Raw genomic sequence first — 26,881 nt, 5'->3', positions numbered from 1 at the left:
CAAAGACTAAAATAGGGAGATCTCAGGTACATTTGTAGCATTCTGCTGTGATGCCCGCAGACCCCGAGTACCCAAGGTTTCTCGCTTTTTAAACTCTTTTAGATAGCCCACTATTCTTAAAATGATTGCTCACTGTGGCCACACAACCTTTAATTCTTCTGATAGGTGAGCCCCTTTTAAAGGGTACCCTGAAGCCTAGCATTTCCATTTTCCTGAACCACTTATCCGGGGCAGCCAGAACCTATTCTTGTGGTGTAATATTTTACATAAACTATGCAGTGAGATTTGTGTGCCAAGCAAGAAAAGTGGTGACTTGAAGTGGGCTAATGCCAATGGTGCTCGAAGCTTAACTAAATTTTAGTATATCATGGTGCTCATGGATTCAAGAGGACCCCCTGTGGTATAGCAGGTCCATGGCTACAACAAAATATGGCCAGGTTTTAAATCCATAAAGCCATGTCACTCTCCGTGGGCGCGACTGCAAGACCGTGGGGAGTTAATGAGGTAGTTGGGGCGAGTCGCATCTGCATGTGCGGATGCGATCGTTCTCAATTGCTTCATTGGCTTCCTGCTATGTGTGATTAAGGCGCTGCCCCCACGGAGACAGGTGTGTATATATATATATATATATATATATATATATATATATATATATATATATATGGGCTGACACAGAGGGATGAAAGAATAGTGAGAAAAGAAATTATGTAAAGGGAAAGAGGTTAAAGGATGGAAAAAAGGCAGTCATAGGAGATGATCCAGACACCAGAAAGAGGAAGGGAGCTCGAGCTGGGGATCCGGAAGGTTGAGGTGCTCTAGGGGCTGGTTTCCCCACTGACTAAGCATGTAGAGTGGGGTGAGTGGGACATAAGACGCCCCAGTGGATCAGAGAAGCGACTGTGTGAGCGCGAAGGAAGACAGGAGGTGTGCCGACTTCGGACGGTCTGGCTGTGCAGTGTGATGGCAGCCAAGACGGGGGTCAGCAGAAAGGAGTTTGTGCTGCAAAGGCTCCGCCGGCAACACCACTGATGGGTGAGCTCAGGAGACAGAAAGTGGTGGGCAGCGATCAGGTGAAGACAGACTGCATTTTAACCTATTTTAATGGATTTATATATTGATTTTATCTCGACGTTTCAATGATTTTGATATCATATACAAATATTCACACATTTCAACCTCCAATGGGGAGCCCACTGCCCCATCATGTAAAAGTAATAACAAAGTGGAGGAGGAAGAACAAGATGCTGATTAAACAGAGTATTGAGAGTAATTTGTTTCCAATTCTACTTGCAGATAAATAGCAGTTCAATTTTATTGCGTGCATGAAATAATAAATCTGAAGCAAACTAATTACACTATTTATTAAAACAGACCTTTTTGCAACATGTCTAATACAAACATGTTAGAAAAGACAAAATACGTGCTACAGTCAAGCCAGAATGAAACATAATGAAGTACAATTATTTTCACCAACACATGCTGAGCCTCATTTTTGTACAGAAGATGGCAGAAAGAGAACTGAGGACATTGCGTTTGAGTGAGTAAAAGAACTTCTAGCTTACAGCTGGTAAACATTTATTCTAAATCATTTTATGATGAGGCAGTTCTAATTTTATCAAGTTTTATCTATCCATCCATCCACTACCCTCTAAAAAGAAAGTGGTAATGAGGTCATTAATGAGAGTACTTCTGCATATAAATTTGTGTATTACATAATTTCTTAGTTTACAATATAGTGTCCATACAAACAAATATCCTAAAAAATGTTGGCAGCTATTTATTGACAACAAAACTCCAGACAAACATACCTAAAAGTTTTGCACCCATTTAACAACAATACCTCCAGACCTACGTTTTGATCACGGTCAACAGGTAAAATCTTCCTACCAAGTTTTTTTTTATCCTGCACAAGGTTGCAGGTAATTGGAGCTTAGACACAGAGTTAATAAGTATATCAAGAAGCTGATTTGTGTTTTCTACTAATTACAGTGAAGTTTTGTATTTTAACACTTTCTTTTCTATCATGGTGCTGGACAGTGGAGGCATGCTGGTTGGATATTCAATAAAAAGAATTTTACTCTTTTTTTTGTAAATGTAACAATATTAATACTACTACTACCTTCTGATTACCATAGTATGATCAAGCTTTTCTGGAACAGAAGGCTTGATTTTGACCATTGAACTTTGACAAAATGTATTTAGAACATATAAAGGACTATATTTAAATAACATATTTGCATATTTAATAACACATTTCTAATGAAAGACATTTATAGAGTCTGTTGTAAATAGAAATTGTTTGTTTCCCTTATTAGTCTACTGAATGACAGTGTACCATAAGTTTATGACTCGCAGATATTACACGTGAACGGTCCTGTGGCCAACAGTTTTGTTTTTAACCAGTAGCAGCAGCAATAGCAGTAGTGGCATTGTCAGCATTAAGAAACAAGAATAACTTCCCTATGCAATAGAACTTTAAACACTAGAATTTAAATACCTGAATCAAGTTGAAATATCTAGGCACTCACAGAGAAAACTGGGTACTATAAAATTTTCATCCTCCCCTTTCCAGAAAGCAGGACTAGTGCAGAATCTTGCAAAAATAAATCAATATTCACAAAAATTGGGCCAATTCCATTCCAGAAAACCTGTACTTCTGGAACAGATTAAGACACAATTATGTGATCCATGTGGGCAAAGATGTGGAAATCTCTCTGATCCTGTTTTTTGGAATGGTCTTAGGGTTTGCTTGTTATAGAAAGAAAGATTTGACAACATCCACTTAAGTTGCTGGGGCAATCAATGCTCTAATATTAGAACAATCTAGATGAGAACAGCCCAACAATGCTCACTAGTCCAATCCACTAAATTCTTCTTAAAAAAAATTTAAAAAAAAACACTTTTGAAAGTGTTACTGTCTACCACACTACTTAGTAACTTATTTCAAATGTCTATGGTTCTCTGTATAAAGAAAAACTTCCTAATGTTTGTGCGAAATTTACCCTTAACAAGTTGCCAACTGTGTCCCTGTGTTCTTGATGAACTCATTTTAAAATAACAGTCTCGATCCAATGTACTAATATCCTTCATAATTTTAAACACTTCAATCATGTCACCTCTTAATCTTCTTTTGCTTAACTGAAAAGGCTCAGCTCTTTTAATCTTTCTTGTAACCCTGGAATGAGCCTAGTCACTCTTCTCTGGATCTTTTCTAGAGCTGCTATGTCCTTTTTTTTAGCTTGGAGACCAAAACTGCACACAGTACTCTAGATGAGGCCTCACCAGGGCATTATAAACTTGAGCATAGCCTCCTTGTTTTTGTACTCTACACACCGTCCAATATAATCTAACATTTTGTTAGCCTTCTTAATGGCTGAACACTGTCAGGAAGTTGATAGTGTAGGGTCCACTACAACTCCTAAATCCTTCTCATAAGGTGTACTTCTTGATTTTCAAACCCCCTATTGTGTATTCAAACCTAATATTTTTACTTCCTATGTGTACAGTAATCCCTCCTCCATCGCGGGGGTTGCGTTCCAGAGCCACCCGCGAAATAAGAAAATCCGCAAAGTAGAAACCATATGTTTATATGTTTATTTTTATATTGTCATGCTTGGGTCACAGATTTGCGCAGAAACACAGGAGGCTGTAGAGAGACAGGAATGTTATTCAAACACTGCAAACAAACATTTATCTCTTTTTCAAAAGTTTAAACTGTGTTCCATGACAAGACAGAGATGACAGCTCTGTCTCACAATTAAAAGAATGCAAACATATCTTCCTCTTCAAAGGAGTGCGCGTCAGGAGCACAGACTGTCAGAAACAGAGAGTAGAGAAAAGCCAAGCAAAATGACACCTTTTATTGGCTAACTAAAAAGATTACAATATGCAAGCTTTCGAGGCAACTCAGGCCCCTTCTTCAGGCAAGAGAGGAAAGCAAACAAATCAATAGGGCTGTTTGGCTTTTAAGTATGCGAAGCACCGCCGATACAAAGCTACAAAGCTGTTGAAGGCGGCAGCTCACACCCCCTCCGTCAGGAGCAGGGAGAGAGAGAGAGAGAGACAGAGAAAAACAAAGTCAAAAATCAATACGTGCCCTTTGAGCTTTTAAGTATGCGAAGCACCGTGCAGCAGGTCGCTTCACGAAGAAGCTGCACACAGAAGGTAGCAACGTGAAGATAATCTTTCAGCATTTTTAGACGAGCGTCCGTATCGTCTAGGTGTGCCCCCCTGCTCACACCCCCTACGTCAGGATCAGAGAAAGTCAGCGCAAGAAAGAGATTGAGAAAAGTAAGTTGGGTAGCTTCTCAGCCATCTGCCAATAGCGTTCCTTGTATGAAATCAACTGGGCAAACCAACTGAGGAAGCATGTACCAGAAATTAAAAGACCCATTGTCCTCAGAAATCCGCGAACCAGCAAAAAATCTGCGATATATATTTAAATATGCTTACATATAAAATCCGCGATAGAGTGAAGCCGCGAAAGGCGAAGCGCGATATAGCGAGGGATCACTGTAATACTTTACAGTTACTGACATTAAACTTCATCTGCCACAAATCTGCCAAACCCTATATGCTGTCCAAGTCCCTCTGTAATAATTTAATGGATTCCAGGATTATCTGCCAATCCACATATCTTGGTATCATCTGCAAACTTAACCTGCTTATTACTTATATTCCTATCCAAATCATTTACATACAGTAAAATAGCAGAGGCCCTAGCACACACCCCTGTGAAACACCACTTTAGCCAGTTCTGATAAGGTTCCTCCACTTTGATAATACAATTTTGTTGCTTCCTCATATAATCCCAGCATGTTACTAAAACATGTCATCCCTCTTCTGAACCAATGCTGACTGTTAAGAAAAACTCCTGTACTTGCTCAATCTTATTCTTAATAATTCCTTCCATTGATTTTCCTGTGATGCACATTAAGCTTACTGTCCTATGGTTGCTTGGATCTGCGCTGTCACTCTTTTTACATAGCAAGACTAAAAGTTTCACATTTTTTTTTAGTCCTTAGGAATTTTCCACAGTGTACAGTGACTTCCTAAAAATGTGTGTCAAGGGTTTATACATGTACTCGCTCACCTCCTTCAGAACTCTAGGGTAAATATGATCTGATCCTGAAGATTTGTTTGATTTCAGCCTATTTAATCTGAGCAGCTTTTCCCTCTATTTCTAAATCCACCAGTACCTCCTTAGTAGTCCCATTTAGCACTGTGAGTTTACCTTCTGTAATTCCTCACTTGTGTAGACCTCAGAAAAATGCTTATTTAGAGCACCCACTGTTTCATTGTCTTTATTTTTTAATTCCCCTTTACTACTCCTCATACACTTCATCTCCTCTTGACTGATCTTTTACTACTAAAATACTGAAAGAATCTCTTGGAGTCATTTTTCGTCTTATCTGCTATATTCCTCACCAAATGTCTTTTAGCCTCCCTAATATCCTTCTTAATGGTTGCCCTCACGTTCTCATATGCCCTACAATTCACATTGGAGTTATTAGTCTTATATGCCTGATACAGGTGTTTTTTTTTCCATTGCAGCTTATTTTTTAACCCTTTATTAACCCACTGCAGTTTTTTTTAATATCCTATTAATTCAAAATATACTTATGTACCTGTCCTGCACTACATGTAAAACATTTTAAAATCTGTTCCACTGCTCTCTTTGCATCTACACTCTTACAAAACACTGAAAATTGTATTAAATTATGGTCCCTTGATCCTAGAGGTTCGATCACCTCTACACCCTCAGTTCTATTCTGATTATTACAGAAAACTAAATCTAGACAGGCTTCACCCTGCGTTGGTGCTTTAACATACTGCATTAAAAAACAGTCACTGATTACTTCTAAAAACTCCTTCGCTTATGTTCTGCTATTTGCAAGGTTATCCCAGTTAATATTCAGGTAGTTAAAGTCCCCAATGACTACAATATCCCCCTGTAAACTTGAGTTTTTAATATTACTTAAAAGATGTGTGTTAAAATTGCTGTCTGCATTGGGCGATCTACAAAACACTCCTAAATTAAGGCCTCTTTCCAGGCAAAGTCACATGTCCTCATTAAGATGGGGTTCATTGTTCAACTGAACTGGACTTTCATTTAAACTCTGTTTGACATAAACAGCATCCCCACCTCCTTAGCTGCTCTACATACTGTATCCTTCCTAAAAAATATGTATCCCTCTATGTTATATTTATCCCCATCATTGCTATTTAGCCCAGTTTCCATTATTGCTATATAGTACACCCCCAAATTTCGCAGGGGTTACATTCCTAGAGCACCCACGAATTGTGAAAAACCGCGAATTTTGGATGTGGTTAAAAAAATGCCTGTTTTTATAGTTTAAACCCTAAATATGCCCCCAAAACACTTTAATTTCAAACTCGGCTTAATACATTACCTAAGAAAAAGAATGTAAAGGTAAACCCGTATACTGTACAGTACTGTACTGCTATGTCTCCCACAGTGGTAGAATGTAAAATACTGCTGTTACCGCTATATGTACTGTAATTCATGCAAGCGCATTTTCATTGTCAGAAGCCTTTGAAGGTGCAGGGCGTTTCTACGGCATCTTGGGGCTTTAAGCCTTAAACTGCCACATACTTGAGGGTTAATGCATCCCTGGACGCCAAATACTTTTTTGCTACACTTCAAGTAAACGTCACAATTTACAAAGAAAAAGTGAAATTTTAATGGAACACATTTTTTTTCATGCAAAGAGCATCACAATTACTGCAACACTGATAATTTTACACACTGCTAATGAACTGTAAAAACTATTTAAAAAACTACTGGAACAATATGTACAAGGTGTAACCGACGCCATAGATGAAATCACTGAGCCAACAGTGCTTGAACTGGCTGCACACAAGCACACAGAGGTAAGCTCCGATGTTGGCAGGCTATAGTGCAGCAGCTCAATCCCAGGGACAGTGAGGCTGCAGTGCTGAAGGATGTCACAGTTGGGTCACAGAATTGCACAGGAGAATTGCAGGAGATTGTAGAGGCAGGAACTTTATTCAAACACTTCAAACAAACATGTCTCTTTCAGAAGTAAAACAAGCTCAGCATGCAGTTAGTTCTCATTTAAAAGAATAGGCAAACATCATAGGGGAGCACAACAGGAGAGGGACCCGCAACAGGATCAGCAGATGATGTCATGGGGTTAAGAGAGAAACAAAGCAATCAGCCAAAAAGGACACGTGCTGTTCAGGCTTTTAAGTAAGTGTAGCGTCGCACAAGAAGCATATCATGCGACAGAGCAGCTGCAAGTAAGCCCAACAAGTAAGGGAGCAACGTGAAGGTAGTCTATCAGTGTTTTTAAGAGGGTTTTTTTGAGGAGTGTCCGTGTCTTCTAGGGGTGCGTTCAGCCCCCCTGCTCACAAGGGGCTGGCTGTGGTCATGAGCTGGCTGCTCAATGAATGTATGGCACTGACTGATCAGCTCCTGCATGCTCGCAAATGGCACTGGGAAACGACTATAGCCAGTTGTGGCAGTTTAAAGGTTCAGAGGAACAAAACAGAAAATAAAAGAACGCTCAGCTGGAGATGCATCACAGTCAATCAGCAGCAAGGAGAAATGATTAACGCTGCGGCGGTCCGGTGCCGCTAAGTTTCACACCGTCGAGAAGATGGTGATTTATTTTTATGGTGGAGATTCCAGGGACGCACCCAGCCTTAGCCCGACCTGCATGCACTCACAAACAGACAAAAACAAAGCAAACCGGTAATCAAACTGCAAATAAAGAATGTAATGAAAACAAATGAAAACAGCAATACCACCCCTGCTCCCCTTAGGGCGATTACACATTAAATACAACAAAGCACAAAGCAAACACACTGGAAATCATGAAAAATGGCAACGGATGAAATGTAATGATGAAAATAGATAGTCCAGAGATCCGCACGTTGAATGGGAATGTAAAGATAGTCCTACCACTAGTTCCTGAAATGGTGAAGACGGGTTCAGGAGCGCTCCTTTCTTTGCAGGATGGCCATGAATCCACTTACAGCCCTCATGTACACAGGCAGTTGGAAGACAATTCAGACGCCAATCACGAAACGATCCAGGACAAAACGAATACCGTAGATACTCGCGTATAAGTCGAAAAATTTATGTCTTAAAATTCATTCAAAAAAACAGAATCGACTTATCCGCGGGGCAACACAATTGTCCATAGAATTTGGGTAATGACATTGTACACTCAATGCTTCACGGTGTTAAGTCACCGGTCATCTGCCGTTTCCCATGGTCTTTGAAATAATTATAAGCCAGCAATACTATTGCTAATTAGCTAGTTTTTTTCTAATTTCATTAAATAATTCTTTAAACTGTGAAATACTTGAATTTGAGCATTAGCTTTTGCAGGTTTTGGATAACAAACATACCATTAGCTGCCACGTGCAACCAGATTTGGAATCAAAAGAATCAAGGCAACGCACGCTATCAATACGATGCAAACGCAGCCCGCGATTCAAAAAATGTCTCTACCTACCTGTTTGTCTCGTCTGACAGTAGCTGAAAAGCAGCATCAGGAGAGAGCAGCCTGAAGTAGTCCAGCAGCGGGTGATCTGTCGTGTCCAACAGCAAGCCATGCAGTCTTGTGAAGTCCGGTAGGTGCATCGGCTGCGCGAATGCATTCAGCTGGCAGCCGATCAGCTGGCGCGGCATTGGCTGGTGTCCGATCAGCTGATGCCGGCTTCTCACTCTCTTGTTCGATTCCTGATCACTGTCAATAAAATCCGATTCTGAAAAATCAAAGTCCGACTCAGCGATAATGTGTAAAACATCGTCTGCCGAGTGTTTTCTGCACTCGCTTCGCTCCCTTGTTACATACTGACGCCATCTTGCCTTTGTTTAAATATGTTTACATTTAGCAACTCACGCACACGCAAGGATTAGTTGCCTAGTCAACGAGTCTAGCATTTCTCTAAGCACAGAGGGAATGCCTGTGACGTGACAGTGAGTTTTGTCGCCATTAACAACTGATTGTCGCCCTCTATCTCTGCCTACCTGTTTGTCTCGTCTGACAGTAGCTGAAAAGCAGCATCAGGAGAGAGCAGCTTGAAGTAGTCCAGCAGCGGGTGATCTGTCGTGTCCTACAGCAAGCCATGCGGTCTTGTGAACTCCAGTAGCCAGTTCGGCTCCCACGGATCAATGTCTGGGTATTCCTCCCAGGCGAACCTTGCCATAGCTGCATCGGCTGCGCGAATGCGTTCAGCTGGCATCCGATCAGCAGGGGCAGCATTGGCTGTTGTCCGATCAGCTGATGCCGGCTTCTCACTCTCTTGCTCGATTCCTGATCACTGTCAATAAAATCCGATTCTGAAAAATCAGAGTCTGACTCAGCAATAATGTGCAAAACATCATCTGCCGAGTGTTTTCTTTTCTGCACTCGCTTCGCTCCCTTGTGACATATCGACGCCATCTTGCCTTTGTTTACATTTCGCAACTCATGCACACGCAAGGATTTCACCCTCTTGCTCGATTCCTGATCACTGTCAATAAAATCCGTTTCTGAAAAATCAGAGTCTGACTCAGCAATAATGTGCAAAACATCGTCTGCCGAGTGTTTTCTTTTCTGCACTCGCTTCACTCCCTTGTGACATATCGACGCCATCTTGCCTTTGTTTACATTTCGCAACTCATGCACACGCAAGGATTTCACCCTCTTGCTCGATTCCTGATCACTGTCAATAAAATCTGATTCTGAAAAATCAGAGTCTGACTCAGCAATAATGTGCAAAACATCGTCTGCCGAGTGTTTTCTTTTCTGCACTCGCTTCGCTCCCTTGTGACATATCGACGCCATCTCGCCTTTGTTTACATTTCGCAACTCACGCACACGCAAGGATTAGTTGCAGAGTCGAGTCTAGCATTTCTCCAAGCACAGAGGGAATGCCTGTGACATGACAGTGAGTTTTGTCGCCATTAACAGCTGATTGTCGCCCTCTATCTCTGATAGCTGTCAAGTTTTATCCTTGACTTATACACGGGTCATAACAAATTTCGTAATTTGACCCCAACAGCCCCAGCAGAAGACCAATCAGAGCCACTGCAGGGACTGCTGGGAGTTGCAGTTTCAAATTCTATTGGCTACTTTCACCGTTCTCCTCTACAGTTGCTTCCTGTTCTCTCTACAGTACAGTATTTCCACGAAAAAAGCCATAAAAATTGCGGTGGATATTTCCGGTTTCCGCTAACGATTATTAGATAGGTTCTAAGGAAAAATCCGCGAATGACTGAGGCCGCGAACTCTGAACCGTGACTTCGCGGGGGTCTACTGTATTATAGTTATGCTCCGCTACATAAAACTGCAAATAGCTTGTTTTATTTTTGATACTTCTAGCATTAATGAAAGCTATTTTTAACGTGTTACTCCTTTTACTTTTACATCTAGACATTGGTTTAGAATTTACATTACTATACATTTTTATTTTTATACTACTGTTTGTTCCTCCATGTACAGATCTAGACTTGGCCTGTTCTAAACTCCCTGCCCACCCAATCCCTAGTTTAAATAATCCTCGAATAACCTACTCATATCCCTCCCCAACACATTGGTGCCCTTCCACTTCAGATGTAACCTGTCGCGGCAGAACAGATCCCATCTTTTCCAAAAGGAGACAAAGTGCCCCATAAACCTATACCCTTCTATCCTGTACCAAGATCTGAGTCATGCGTTAAGCCTTCTAATCTCCTCTGTCTTACCTGGACTGGTGCATGTAAGTGGCAGAACTACAGAGCAGACTACCTTGTTATTTCTGCTGCTCAGGCTGGCGCCTAACTCTTTAAATTTGGATTGCAGAACTGAAAGACTACCCTTATGTACTGTATGTCATTTGTTCCAACATTGACAATGGCAACTGCATCCACCACCACTCTGGCCAAGAGCCTATCCACTCTTTCAGGGAGGTCTTCCACCTGTGCAACTGTGGAAGGCAACACACCATACGAGACTCTCGGTCTCTGGTACAAACCTACGCTTCAAACCCCCTAATGATCGAGTCCCCAACTAAAGGTGCTGGTCATAAAATTAGAATATCATGACAAAGTTGATTTATTTCAGTAATTCCATTCAAAAAGTGAAACTTGTATATTAGATTTATTCATTACACACAGACTGATGTATTTCAAATGTTTATTTCTTTTAATGTTGATGATTATAACTGACAACTAATGAAAGTCCCAAATTCAGTATATCGGAAAATTAGAATATTGTGAAAAGGTTCAATATTGAAGACACCTGGTGCCACACTCTAATCAGCTAATTAACTCAAAACACCTGCAAAAGCCTTTAAATGGTCTCTCAGTCTAGTTCTGTAGGCTACACAATCATGGGGAAGGCTGCTGACTTGACAGTTGTCCAAAAGACGACCATTGACATCTTGCACAAGGAGGGCAAGACACAAAAGGTCATTGCTAAAGAGGCTGGCTGTTCACAGAGCTCTGTGTCCAAGCACATTAATAGAGAGGTGAAGGGAAGGACAAGATGTGGTAGAAAAAAATGTACAAGCAATAGGGATAACCGCACCCTGGAGAGGATTGTGAAACAGAACCCATTCAAAAATGTGGGGGAGATTCACAAAGAGTGGACTGCAGCTGGAGTCAGTGCTTCAAGAACCATCACGCACAGACGTATGCAAGACATGGGTTTCAGCTGTCGCATTCCTTGTGTCAAGCCACTCTTGAACAAGAGACAGCGTCAGAAGCGTCTCACCTGGGCTAAAGACAAAATGGACTGGACTGCTGCTTTCTGATGAAAGTAAATTTTGCATTTCCTTTGGAAATCAAGGTCCCAGAGTCTGGAGGAAGAGAGGAGAGGCACAGAATCCATGTTGCGTGAGGTCCAGTGTAAAGTTTCCACAGTCAGTGATGGTTTGGGGTGCCATGTCATCTGCTGGTGTTGGTCCATTGTGTTTTCTGAGGTCCAAGGACAACGCAGCCGTCTACCAGGAAGTTTTAGAGCACTTCATGCTTCCTGCTGCTGACAAACTTTATGGAGATGCAGATTTAATTTTCCAACAGGATCTGGCACCTGCATACAGTGCCAAAGCTACCAGTACCTGGTTTAAGGACCATGGTATCCCTGTTCTTGATTGGCCAGCAAACTCGCCTGACCTTAACCCCATAGAAAATCTATGGGGTATTGTGAAGAGTAAGATGCAATACGCCAGACCCAACAATTCAGAAGAGCTGAAGGCCACTATCAGAGCAACATGGGCTCTCATAACACCTGAGCAGTGCCACAGACTGATCGACTCCATGCCACGCCGCATTGCTGCAGTAATCCAGGCCAAAGGAGCCCCAACTAAATATTGAGTGCTGTACATGCTCATACTTTTCATGTTCATACCTTTCAGTTGGCCAACATTTCTAAAAATCCTTTTTTTACATTGGTCTTAACTGATATTCTAATTTTCCGAGATACTGAATTTGGGACTTTCATTAGTTGTCAGTTATAATCATCAAAATTAAAAGAAATAAATATTTGAAATACATCAGTCTGTGTGTAATGAATGAATCTAATATACAAGTTTCACTTTTTGAATGGAATTACTGAAATAACTTTGTCATGATATTCTAATTTTATGACCAGCACCTGTATTACTGCCCCTCTCTTACTGGGAACTGGTTTTGACGTGGCCCATTAGGGCTCCTAATCCCTGTCTACCATCTCAGAATCTTCTGAGACACAGTTCAGCTCAGGACCTGAAAACGTTTGACACTTCCAGTTCTGGGGTTGATGCCCCTAGACAGTGTTGTCATGTAATTATCCTTTAAATAGCAGGATTAGTGTGAAGGATGAATGCTTTGAGGTTACAATAATTATGGAGAAGCATCCAATTATAAGATCAAAAGTTTTAAATGTCCTTTCAGAAATGATGATCCCAGTTGCACTATTTAAGAAGCAGAAAAAGCCAAAGAAATGTTGAAAATGTCATGTCTCTTCCTGAACAAACAATCAACATTGAAGCACAATTCCATCACAAAATGTTGCCCAGAAAAATGTATTCAGACCCCAATTAGACTTTCTGGCATACCCAGAGAAAGTAATGTTATCATTTTACATCCAAACCTTAAATATATTTGAGCAACCTCCTAAAACTTGACACGTTCATTCACACATCGTGATTTTGGATAATATTGATGCAAATCATGGACGTTTCTAGTTGTTTTTTTTTTTCTTTCCCAAAGAGCAGATAGTACACATATTGACTAACTGATGCAAAAGTGTGTCTAACTTTGAACAGGCATCTGCTCACTCAGACACACATGCAAACACAGGCTGTCTTCCCAATACAGAAATAAATAGCCACCATGAAAGAGGAATTCCACACAGTAGCAGGTAGGGCAAACAAATTTAAACAACTGCAACATTTTTGAGTAATAATAACTGATAATAGACTTGCAGGTGGAACACGCTGCCCACCTTCAGCCCTTCTGAGGAGTACCTCGTCTTTTAATGAAAAACCTCTGAAAAGTCTCCTCTTCAGTGGATGCCTACGGTATACCTACTATGATGTTTTGATTTGGGGTTCTGTGATGGAATAAGGCAACAATATTACTTCTGCATTGTATTGTAGTTCATTTGGCTGATGTTTTTTTTTATGAATAAAACACAAGTATGTACTGTATATCACATATTCAGTACATATATCAATGTGTCTTATTATCCATTCTTAAAATAAAATGAGATACCACACACATAATTACTGTGCAAACGTCAATCAGATTTGAAAAGGGTAAGTTACCATTCATAAAACAGTCACTATGAGTCTTCTGTTGCTGATTTGTTAATGAAAGTAATCAATATTTGCTTTCTTTCGGCATGCAAACACCAGACAATACAGGGTTCAGTACAAGCAGAAGAATGTTTGATATCTCTTACAGAAAGGATGAGAATAACTCTATATATGATGAAAACTTTATGTCATACGTTTTACACTATTTTGTTCTTTGTGATGTTGTAAAAACAGAATACAATGCTAACTCCAGCGCATATAACGTTTCAATTAGAGTAGTATCATCAGAAGTACATTTTACACAATGGAAAAATTTACTACACAAAGTTGACTCTGGCAGTGATATTTGTCCATGCCATGTCCCTTTCCTTTGCTGCTGCTGTGTTGCTCCTCTTTTGGAGGCTATACTGATCATCTTCATGCACTAACTCTAGTACCTCTTGCTCTACTGGCAGAAAAGTTGTTCCCTCTCAAAGTTGTAGTCTGTGGTTGATCAGCTGTCCAGTGGTTATATCAGAAGGGCTTGTAAATTTTGCAGTGAATGTGCATTTATCCGGATCAATCTATTTGAAATTACATTGAAATCTGGTGTCCTGGAACCAGCTAATCCACTGGTGCAAAAACAAGCAGTATCCATCCATTTTCCAACCCGCTGAATCCGAACACAGGGTCACGGGGGTCTGCTGGAGCCAATCCCAGCCAACACAGGGCACAAGGCAAGAATCAATCCCGGGCAGGGTGCCAACCCACTGCAGGACACACACAAACACACCCACACACCAAGCACACACTACGGCCAATTTAGAATCGCCAATCCACCTAACCAGCATGTCTTTGGACTGTGGGAGGAAACCAGAGCGCCCGGAGGAAACCCACGCAGACATGGGGAAAACACACAGTAACAAGATGGAATTCCCTCTGAGATCCAGGATTAACTAATTTCTCTTTCTGGAACAGACCCCAAGTTAAGGAACTAACCTATTTAGGGAAATGTCAAGCATACTCCCACACAATCACTCAAACAGGGACAATTTTGAATCATTAATAACTCATCATCAAAACAAGATATTACCAATATATTATTAAAATAAAACAAAGGATTTCAGAATACAAACACAAAAACATTAAATGATAAGCAAATCCACATTACTAACCGAGAATGGTAAACCGGATGGACGCAGGGACATCCGGCAATGGGCCGTGGCCGCAAAAGACGTACTGCGCAGGCGCCCCACAAATCCCCCCCCCCCCCCCCCCCCCCCAAGCAACGGGAACCGGATGGAATGCAACGTAAAATAAGAAATGAGGCATCGTGCACAGAAAAAAGGAGTCAGACCACAGAAAAAAGGAGTCAGACGCCGTTGCACACGAAACGGGACACACAAAGAGGAGGATTCAACAAGACCCTAGGACACAAAAAAAAAGAAGCCGCGAGCACCACACAAAGCCCATTGGACACGAAACGGGACAGACTACGGCCATAGCACACGAAACGTACACAAAAACGACGATTCACACCCTCGACCACAGTAACATAAATAACAAATGACACACAAAGTCCCATTTCTAAATGAACCGTCCATATTAAACATACGTCATCTCAACACGTTCACACTATGCAGCATAGGTGGATCTTATTACAATAAGGCACTATTAACCGTTCAACCGCAGAAAAGGCTCCATATTAACAGTGAGTGCGATCCTCCTTATTACTTATCCATATTTATCACGCTCAAGAACAAACAAGTCATAAATTCACGATCACGGGTACAAAACGATACGGCTCGGATAACGGGACCAAACACAATTCACACTATGTAGCATAGGTGGATCTCATTACAATGAGGCACTATTAACCGTTCAACCGCAGAAAAGGCTCCATATTAACAGTGAGTGCGATCCTCCTTATTACTTATCCATATTTCTAACGCTGAAGAACAAACAATTCATGAATTCACGATCACGGGTACAAAACGATACGGCTCGAGTAACGGGACCAAACACACGAACCCGCATGAAAAAAAAACAATACACGTCGGCTCCAACGCACTTCTGAAACTCTGGAAGAAAAAATGTCTCGGCTCCAAAAACACAAAGCTCAACTAACACAGTTACAGAAACGAACCCAAATGGACAGACACACTGAACGTGGACGCATGCAGCGCGCGTCTCACAGTACTGCATTGAAACAGGCACGGGTTCAAAACGAAACACCTCCCGTCTCAGACATACAGCAACGGTAGCGAAGGGACAAAATAAATAAATGCAGACGTCTACACCGCGCATCTGGACTGCCGGAAAACAAGCACGCAAGGCTCCAAAAAGAGAAAGCTCAACTGACCAACATACAAAAACGGGCAAGGCTCAATACAAACAATTCACGCCGTAAACTACAACGGGCTTCTCACACAGCACAGGCAAATCGATTACACCTCCAAAACAACACGTCCTAAATAATGGGACATACAACGACGCGACTCTCAAATGGCACAAGCAAAAGATACACGTCACAGACATCAACGACAGACACCTGCTAAACGCTTGCGCCAGTTAGCTGACAACGCGTTCAATAATGAGTCCACTATTCAGGAAAATTCATTGGGATTAATGAATGTCATTTGCAATCATTGTCATTCACTTAACTTCCCTGAAGAAACAACTGGCAATACAAGTAATGAATTTACACGTTGTTATCAAAAGGGTCAAATTAGACTGCCTCCTTTACATTCATATCCTGAATATCTACAGAAGCTTCTAACTAACGATGTACCTGAAAGTGAAATCTTTATGAACTGCATTAGATCCTACAAATCGGTATCCACTATGAACATTAACAGTGGCACTGCACATGACATCCGTCTTGCAAAACTGTTCATTATTGATGAATGTACAATGGCATCCACTCACTTACTCAACACCATTCATAAACTTCTACAAACATTTATGAATAATAATATTCCCTTTGGAGGAAAGGTACTTTTATTAGGAGGAGATTTTAGACAGTGCTTAGCTATTGTTCCACATTCCATGCGCTCAGCTATTGTTCAGTGCACCTTAAAATACGCAGACAATTGGCATTGCTTTCAAAAGATACAGTTAGTACAAAACATGCGATGTCCAGATCCAGATCATAACAATTGGTTATTACAACTGGGAGATGATACACTCACCAATACAGATGGATTTCACCCAGATATTATTACAATTCCTCAAGCCTTTATCTGCGACGACTTAGTTACAGACAGATTTGGAACAGCAATCTCATTAGACCAAATGGCCCTTTTAACACAACGCACTATATTATGTCCAAAAAATATTAATGTGGAAAACATAAATACCCAAGTCATTGCATTACTTCCTGGAGAGACACAGCTCTTTCTAAGCTCTGACAAACTTGACTCTGATCACAACAATAACCATCTTCATTGACCTTACAAGTTCTGATCTGGAATTACCTTTTACACTTAAACGGCGTGTACAAAGAAATTTTCCAATAAACCTTTACACTGTGCCACAAACTTTATTGTTTGCTTTCTATTTGCATCATCTACACCTTCACACTATTCTATATCTCATTCATACATCACGCTCTTTGTCATTCCCAACACCAGGGGTTGGCGAGCGAAGCGAGCAGGGGGCGGAGCCCCCTAGTAATAATACATTCTGAAACAATCTGTTAGAAATAGTGTAAGCCGCCAAAATTCAGGATGTTCATAAGAAACGCAATGATTTATTTCATGAGGTAGACATACATAATAAACAAGAATAACTGCATCAGATATTTGAAATATTAAAATGTAGATAGATAGATAGATAGATAGATAGATAGATAGATAGATAGATAGATAGATAGATAGATAGATAGATAGATAGATAGATAGATAGATAGATAGATAGATACTTTATTAATCCCAATGGGAAATTCACATTCTCCAGCAGCATACTGATACAATAAATAATATTAAATTAAAGATTGATAATAATGCAGGTAAAAAAAAAACAGACAATAACTTTGTATAATGTTAAATGTTAACGTTTACCCCCCCCCCGGGTGGAATTGAAGAGTCGCATAGTTTGGGGGAGGAATGTGTGCTTCAATTTAAAATTTTAAAGTCTAAATAATCTTGAGTGTAATGGAAATTTACCATGTTTCACTTTCTGATAGTAGTCAATATAGGGCTAGATTCAAAAGAAAACAAAATTTAAAAAAACATCATATTTGTAATCACAACGACCTTGAAATAATATAACAATACCCCACATGCTTATGTTTGAACTTTTGTTATTTTTGACCCTGAGACTTAGATGACTAGGACCACCAGTAAAGAATCAAATATCAAAAATATAATTTTCGTAATCAGCAACATCAAAATAGCATAAAACGACACTTAACAGACCTACACTTCTGATCCAACTTTTTTCAAAGTTTTGTGAAAAAAAGCAACTTTAACCCCTCATATTCCATTTGAGGGTGAAACCCTGGGGTCAGCTGATATGGCATGCACAAGTTCAAATCCTTCTGATCATTTTTTGATGAAGAAGCAGGTTGGATTACTCTTTCGGCATTAAACTAATTTTCAGTGCAAAATCTTGCAAAAATCGCCAATAAAGTAGGGTGTTTTTAGGTCTAGACCAGGGCCAAGAAATAGGTGGGGATACCAGAAATATCGACGTCCTGCGTAATTAAATATGAAGACTATATTCTAACAAAGTGAGTTCAAAGCGTTCATAAGTAATTCTTACGAACACATTTCTTCCCAGTTACTGTCTAAGGAAAAAGCATTCCTCTATTACTTGGCTGAACAGCAATCATTGGTGCAGATTTACCATTTTAGGAGATTATCCACGAGGACTTGGGCTGACACAGAACCTAATGAAATGTAAGTTTCTGTACAATGACCTGAGAGACAGGGTATAGGAATTATATTTAATCTGATTTTTTATTACATTTCCGGAGACTATGTTGCTCTGTGAAAACTGTATATTCCTTCACGTCTGTGGAACCACCAAAGTTTTTTTTTCTAATCTACAGTAGGTGCCTTCAATTATATAGTTCTCATCCATGTACTCTATAAACAGCTGCCGTTTAGGATAAGATTGTGCGATTTGTGAATTTTTTCACGAAATGCACATAACGTGTACTTCTCAAGTCTTTAGGCACCTCCGTTGCTCGAAAAGAATGTTTTCTTCTATGATGCTCCTTTAGTTCCAGAGGGTGCGATTCTATCCTTTTTTTTCAAAGACGTATAGATTTTACTTCACAACTGGATTTCAACCTTTTAGACTGCTCTTAAAACCTTACTAAATTCCCATAACCGAACTAGAGCAATCCTTAACGTGCTGATGTAGCAGTAATGTCAAAAGATAAAATTGCTTACCTTTCCCGAAGCTCCGTCTCCTAGGATGACAATTTTTAATTGCCTATCTTGACTCTCTTCCTCGGAATCAGACATTGTCTAATGTAATATGCAAAGCTTTTGGAGTGTAGGTTTTGCTTTTATTTTATTTTATACCATAACACGATCAGATTAAGATTAGACAAGGGAGCGCTAAGCAACCAGACGCCATCTTCCCTGAGTGGCTATAGGCTGGGAAATCCCACTCCGGCGTCTCCAGTGTAAAACAAACACCAACAGTGCAAAATACTTTGCCAAGAATGCAGTTAAATACACTACACTTTAAATAAAACTAGTGCTAGTGTACGGGGTGTACATTTAAGCGGCCTAGTGTGAAACTATTCGTTTTGTTTTTAAGCATGAGTGGTGCTGCATTGGTTTAGCCGCACTCTGACGCGTCGCCGTAGCTAAGGAGAAATGAGGTTAAAGGTCACTACTTTAACGGTGGCGCGTGCAGGGTTTGAAGAGTCGGCAAGCGATGAGTATAGGCTTTGATATGTTTTTTGCGTTTTAATGTCGTTTATTAATTTTAGGCTGAGCTTTTTAAAATGATAGCCTCTCATATGTATAAAATTAAATGTACATAAGGAGCATGTTGTCTAAGCAAATACGACACACCTAGATAACAATCCACAGAAACTTCATTAGACAATTGCAAAACTGATAGAAAATCGGTAGAACTATAGTTCTGTTAAGGGTAAGCATGCGTAAACTACATGTTAGATGGTATTTTACAGGACCAGAAAACGGCAGTAATTATTTACTATTCATCTGATCATTCCACTTCAGGTTTGTGAGCTACCACCACAGCCCATAGGAATGAAAAATCCAATCAAAATCAAAAAAGAGATTTCCTTAATATCTTTTTGTTTTGTCCTAGACAAAAATTACATCAGAAAAAAATATAAATTGGGACATTTTCTTTTGTCTCATGCTCCTCAGATTTTCTCCTGAAACACCCCAGTGTTCTCACAAGGGTCTCCTCTTGAGTTTCAGCAGAGATCTCAGCAAAGTCACACAATGGGCTCAGATTTTCCATGTGTCTTGAATTTTTTTGAAAGTACTTTCATTGTGTGCTCAGTAATACACCGGGAAATATATTAACAATAGTTTGTGATAATAAAACACCACTTTACTATGATTGGGGAGCAGTGGTGGCTCTGAGACTAGGGATCTGCGCTGGTAATCAGAAGGTTGCTGGTTCGAATCCCGAAAACGCCTGAAGTGATTCCACTCCATTGAGCCCTTGAGCAAAGCACTTAACCTGCAATTGTTTCATCCTGGGTATGATGTTAATCTGCATCCAGCCCTGCAAGAAGGTCCTGCAATGTACGTGGCAGGATTGGCACTCCACCCACCATAAAAAAAAAAAAAAAAACTTCACACTGTTCCAGTGTGGTGCTGAGGTGTAACCCGCTGCACTTGGGTCCCAATCCAGGTGGTTCATCGTGTGGTGGGTGCTATAACAAGCTATCAGCGCATGCTCCCAACCTCCTCCTTCTTTGCATTTGAATAATATTATTAGTTGCTCTAATTTATATTTCTGTGCTCCAATATGTCATACTCCTCTGGAAGAAAATGCAGGCAATGTAGTCAAGTGTTTAAGACTCTGGAGCTCAAATCCCACAACTGAAACTGTGTGACCATGAACAAGTCACTTCACCTCTCTGCGTTCCAATTGGAAACACAAAAGAAGTGTAACCGATCGCTTTTCAAATGTTGTAAGGCACCCTGGATAAAGAAATCTGTCCAATAATGACTAAAAGAAACACAAAGTCTTAAAAGAGATTAAAACAAGACCAGAAAGAGATCTCACAAAAATGAAATGCTTTTCAAACGAAATTCTCAATTTTGTTTCCTTTGCGTCTAAAGCTATTACTCCTAAGGAATTTTAGGAGAAACATCTTTGACAAAGTTGCATTCTTTAAATTAAACACAAAAGAGAATCTCTTTTAAGTATCATGAGGCATCAAAGATCAACCTTTGTGCAGTAAAATTTTCCTATGGAAGTCCTGTAAATATCCTAGACCATGTTTATATATGCACATAGAGACAAATACTATTCTTGAACCCAGTTAATTCAGTGAACAGGAGTCACGGGTGCCTGTACCACATTGATACCCTATTTATATGCAGTAGGTTTTAAATCCAGAGTATTAAATTTAGCCACAACAGCTCTTCAGGACATCCATCCATCCATCCATTTTCCAACCTGCTGAATCCGAACACAGGGTCACGGGGGTCTGCTGGAGCCAATCCCAGCCAACACAGGGCACAAGGCAGGAACCAATCCCGGGCAGGGTGCCAACCCAATGCAGTCTTCAGGACATGGGTACCCAATTTTCCTGTCATCGTCAAAGGTTGAATGTTGATTATGCTTTAGCCCTGTTTGAGTGTGAATGTAGCACTATACCTCCTGCAATCCTAATTCAGATTAAATGGGTGTGAGAATGGTATGTTATGTATAAATATTCAATGCCTTTAGATCCCTGCACTTTCTACACATTTTATGTTGCAGCCTTATGCTTAAATCGTTTAAATTCATTTTTCCCTCATAAAACAACACTATACCACAGATGTTTTTGACGTTTGAAGGCTGCTTCAGGTGCATCCCATTCTATCAATCATCACTGAGATTTATCTACACCTTGTTTGGAATCCAGCAGTGGGCAACTGATTGGACATACTGTAAGTAACACAAGTACTCACTTTTCTTTTTAAGGTCCCACAGTTGGTAATGTGTAGCAGATCAAAAAAATCAATCTATGAAATTGAAGGAACTGCTTGCAGATCTTAGAAACAGAACTGCATTGAGACACATATCTGGGGAAGACTGTAAAAAAATTCTGCAGCAATGATGGTTCCTAAGAGCACAATTTCCTTCATAATTCTTAAATAGAAGAAGTCTGAAACAACCATAAATCTTTCTAGAGCTGTCTCCCTGGCCAGACTGAACAATTGTAGGAGAAGGGCCTCGGTAAGAGAGATGACCAAGAACCCAGTGTTCACTCCGGCTGAGATTCAGAGAATGGGAAAAACTTATAGAAGCACCACAACCACCACTGCAATACTACAGCCAGACAACACATGAAAGCCCATTTAGAGTTTGCAAAAAGTCATCTAAAGTACTCTCAGAAACAAGATTCTTTAGTCTGATGAAACAAAGATTAGACTGTTTCAACTCAATTCTAAGTGTCACGTCTAAAGGAAACCATGCACTGCTGGTCATCTGAGCTATACCACTCCAACAGTGAAACATTGTGGTGGCACTACACTAAGCAGGTTGTTTTTCAATGTCAGAGGCTGGGAGACTGGGCAGGGTTGAAAGTAAGGTGAAAAGAACAAAATACAGAAATATCCTTAAGGAAAACCTGCTCCAGAATGATTTGAACTTCAGACTGGGCCAAAGGTTCACTTCCAATTGAACAATGACTCAAAGCACAAAATTTAAATATAGCACAGGAGTGGCTTAGGATCAGCTCTGTGAATGTTTTTAAAATGCCCAAGCCACTGCCTGGATTTAAGCCAATCAAATTTCTCTGAAAGAGACCTGAAAATAGCTGTCAATTGGTGGTCTCCATCCAATCTGACAGAGGTTGAGAGGATTTGCAGCGAAGAATGGCAGAAAGTCCCTTATCCAGAAGTGCGAAGTTTGTCACATCTTATCCAAGAAAACTCCAGGCTGTAATCTCTGCCAAAGATACTTCATTGAAGTACAGAGTAAAGGATCTGAATACATGTGTCAATGTGATATTTCAGTGTTTATTTATAGTAATTTTGTAGCACTTCCTAAAATTGTGTTTTGGCCTAATGCCACAACATAACAACATGTGTAAAAAGTTAAGAGCTCCGAATATTTTCTGAATGTACTGTAATTATTTAAATATATAAATTATATATATATATATATATATATATATATATATATAATTTATAATATCCTAAGCCTAAAAGTGCATCAGTGATGTTTTTTTGTCACACTTTAAATCCGGCTTATTTTAAAACTTACATATATATGTTTGGTATCATTCTTTTCAGAATTTATCGAACTTTAATGTGATGTTGTTAGATTTTCAGATTCTAATTCCGTTTTTAAATAATAAACTAAAAAATATCAAGAACTCACATCTCACGAGACGGGACTTTGTGCCAAAACATTTATCCACACCCGGGGCCGGAAATAAAACACAAAGAGTAGGCCAGCTGCTGTACAGGCTTTTAAATGTTTGAAGCGCTGCACAGGATCCAGATCACGTGGCATGGCAGCAGCAGCAAGCCAGCAGCTGATCAAGCAAAGAGGAGGTTAAAAAAAAAACAATTTTTTCCTATTGTATCACCATTTAAGAGGGGTTTTCAGAGGAGCGACCGCTTCTCCTTGGGGTGCGTTCAGCCCCCCTCTTCACAACATCAGCGGCAGAGACGTGAAGTGGCTGGTGAGCAAAGTGAGCTGGGGGGAACCCCCTAGTTATAAATAAAGTACTGAAAGATCCCAATCCACCTTCTATAACTCAATGGTCAAGCAATGTTCTATGTTATCAGAAACTGAAAAAAATTATAATCCTCTTTGTGAAAATATGTTCAAATGTTTTTCAGAACTTGACAAGAGCTCATTAATAAACAGTAATTCTAAACTAAAAATGCTAGGAAATTGCATAAAAAAATCAAAGTGTCAGTCAGTATGGTGTCCTACATAATCCAAAGACAATTGGAATGTGGAAGAAACTCTGATAGGAAAGTACAACCCAATCAGAAGACAAGTTTCTTAGGGTCACCAGCTTGTATGATAGGAGCCTCACAGCACAACATCTTTAAACACAGCTTAACAGCGGTCAAAAAAAGCAAGTCTCAGTTTCTACTGTGAAGAGGAGACTTTGTGCTGCAGGTTTCACAGGGCTAGTGGCAGTAAAAAAGCAATTCATTAACAGACAAAATAAGGCCTTCAAATACTGGCATTGGACTACTGCAGATGAGAAGAAAGTCTTATTGACCGATGAATCAAAATTTGAAATGTTTGGTTGTTTGTATGCCATTGAGTTGGTGAAAGGATGGTTCCACAGAGTGCGACACCAGCTGCCAAATATGGAGGAGGAAGTGTGATAGTCTGCGGTTCTTTTGCTGGAGATAGAGTTGCTGACTTGCACAAAGTGACTGGCATTCTGAATCAAACGGGTTACCATAGTTTGATACCCCATAATGACAACATGAAAAAAGTTTACTTGAGGTTTTTGCAAATTTATTAAAAATAGAAAAACTGAAACTGAAATCACATGTACATAAGTATTCACAGCCTTTGCTCAATACTTTGTTGATGTACCTTTGGCAGCAATTACAGCCTCAAGTCTTTTTGAATATGATGCCACAAGCTTGGCACACCTCTCAAGCTCCATCAGGTTGGATGGGAAGCATCGATGCACAGCCATTTTAAGATCTCTCCAGAGATGTTCAATCGGATTCAAGTCTGGGGTCTGGCTGGGCCACTCAAGGACATTCGTAGAGTTGTCCTGAAGCCACTCCTTTGATATCTTGGCTGTGTGCTTAGGGTCGTTGTCCTGCTGAAAGATGAACCACCGCCCCAGTCTGAGGTCAAGAGCACTCTGGAGCAGGTTTTCATCCAGGATGTCTCTGTACATTGCTGCAGTCATCTTTCCCTTTATCCTGACTAGTCTCCCAGTCCTTGCCGCTGAAAAACATCCCCACAGCATGATGCTGCCACCACCATGCTTCACTGTAGGGATGGTGCCAGGTTTTCCTCAAATGTGACACCTGGCATTCACACCAAAGAGTTCAATCTTTGTCTCATCAGGCCAGAGAATTTTCTTTCTCATGGTCTGAGAGTCCTTCAGTTGCCTTTTGGCAAACTCCAGGCGGGCTGCCATGTGCCTTTTACTAAGGAGTGGCTTCCGTCTGGCCACTCTACCATACAGGCCTGATTGGTGGATTGCTGCAGAGATGGTTGTCCTTCTAGAAGGTTCTCCTCTCTCCACAGAGGACCTCTGGAGCTCTGACAGAGTGACCATCGGGTTCTTGGTCACCTCCCTGACTAAGGCCCTTCTCCCCCAATCGCTCAGTTTAGATGGCCGGCCAGCTCTAGGAAGAGTCCTGGTGGTTTTGAACTTCTTCCACTTACAGATGATGGAGGCCACTGTGCTCATTGGGACCTTCAAAGCAATAGAAATTTTTCTGTAACCTTCCCCAGATTTGTGCCTCGAGACAATCCTGTCTCGGAGGTCTACAGACAATTCCTTTGACTTCATGCTTGGTTTGTGCTCTGACATGAACTGTCAACTGTGGGACCTTATATAGACAGGTGTGTGCCTTTCCAAATCATGTCCAGCCAACTGAATTTACCACAGGTGGACTCCAATTAAGCTGCAGAAACATCTCAAGGATGATCAGGGGAAACAGGATGCACCTGAGCTCAATTTCTAGCTTCATGGCAAAGGCTGTGAATACTTATGTACATGTGCTTTCTCAGTTTTTTTATTTTTAATAAATTTGCAAAAATCTCAAGTAAACTTTTGTCACGTTGTCATTATGGGGTGTTGTGTGTAGAATTCTGAGGAAAAAAATGAATTTAATCCATTTTGGAATAAGGCTGTAACATAATAAAATGTGGAAAAAGTGATGCGCTGTGAATACTTTCTGGATGCACTGTATATATATATATATATATATATATATATATATATATATATATATATATATATTATATTATATTAAAAAAATCTTGGGTGGAGACATGATTTTCTCAGAGACATTTTAATGTCCCACGAGACAAGGAGGACAGCTGCTGTACAGGCTTTTAAATGTTCGAAGCATGGCATGATATGCAGATCACGCAGCACAGCACAAGCAGCAGCAGCAACAAGCCAGCTGATCGACCATAGAGGAGGTAAAAAAAAAAAATGTTTTTGTTTCCCATTGTATCACCCTTTAAGAGGAGGTTTCAGAGGAGCGACCGCATCTCGTTAGCATGCGTTTGGCCCCCCTGTTCACAAAGTGAGAGGCAGAAATGCGAAGTGGCTGGCGCGTAGCATGCCCTGGGGGGGCTGGAGGGGTTTGGGGAAGGGGGTGGGCGAGGGAAGCGAGCAGGGGGCAAAGCCTACTAATATATATATATATATATATATATATATATATATATATATATATATATATATATATACATATATATATATATACATATGTATACTGTATATTATCACAGGAGGCTGGGGTTCAGACCCAGCCAGGACGCCTGGAAGGACTGGCAGGTGGCTTATACGTCCCCCGGGCCACGAGGGGACAACCACCCTGGATGTTGAGGGGTCCGTGGGAAAGGAGCAAGGAGGCTCAAGCCCATTGGGGCCTGTGGCCACCGCCAGGGGGCACCCAGGGCGTCGTGGAGCCTGGGAAACATGCACTTCCGCCACACCTGGGAAGGTGGAGGAAGATCCTTCCAGTGACGCCCAGAGTGCTTCCGGGTGCAAGAGCAGCACTTCCACCAGCACATCCAAGTGGAGATAAAAGGGGCCACCTCCCTACAATCGGGGAGCTAGAGTCGGGAGTAGGAGCAGGAGGAAGCTCCCATGAGGAGGGGAAAGGCGGCCCACAGACAGTGAATGGCCCGAGGAAGGGTGTTTGGTGCGGGAAGCACTGTGAGTGTGCGGGACTGGTGTTTGGGGACACTTGTTTAAATAAAGCGTGTGTTTTTATGAACAGTTGGTGTCTGTTTGGTTGTGTCCGGG

At 40.7% G+C, this 26,881-nt stretch overlaps 1 protein-coding gene across 2 annotated transcripts in view; it reads right to left on the bottom strand.

Annotated features, from left to right (window-relative positions):
- rab28 (RAB28, member RAS oncogene family) overlaps window positions 1-19,529 on the bottom strand; it is a 214,408-nt gene extending 194,879 nt beyond the window's left edge. Inside the window, exon 1 of one of the 2 annotated variants that reach the window (XM_051928656.1) lies at window positions 19,137-19,529. In XM_051928656.1, the coding sequence (XP_051784616.1) occupies window positions 19,137-19,211 (75 nt within the window). In that variant the 5' untranslated portion in view covers window positions 19,212-19,529. The remainder of the gene's footprint in view (window positions 1-19,136) is intronic. The other variant, XM_028801812.2, reaches the window with a different exon arrangement.
- Between the last annotated feature and the right edge of the window lie 7,352 nt (window positions 19,530-26,881).

The sequence above is a fragment of the Erpetoichthys calabaricus genome, chromosome 5, assembly GCF_900747795.2.
Source record: "Erpetoichthys calabaricus chromosome 5, fErpCal1.3, whole genome shotgun sequence".
NCBI classification, from domain to species: Eukaryota; Metazoa; Chordata; class Cladistia; order Polypteriformes; family Polypteridae; genus Erpetoichthys; species Erpetoichthys calabaricus.
Note: the sequence above shows the minus strand (reverse complement) of the source record. Positions and strands in the feature narration are given on the sequence as shown.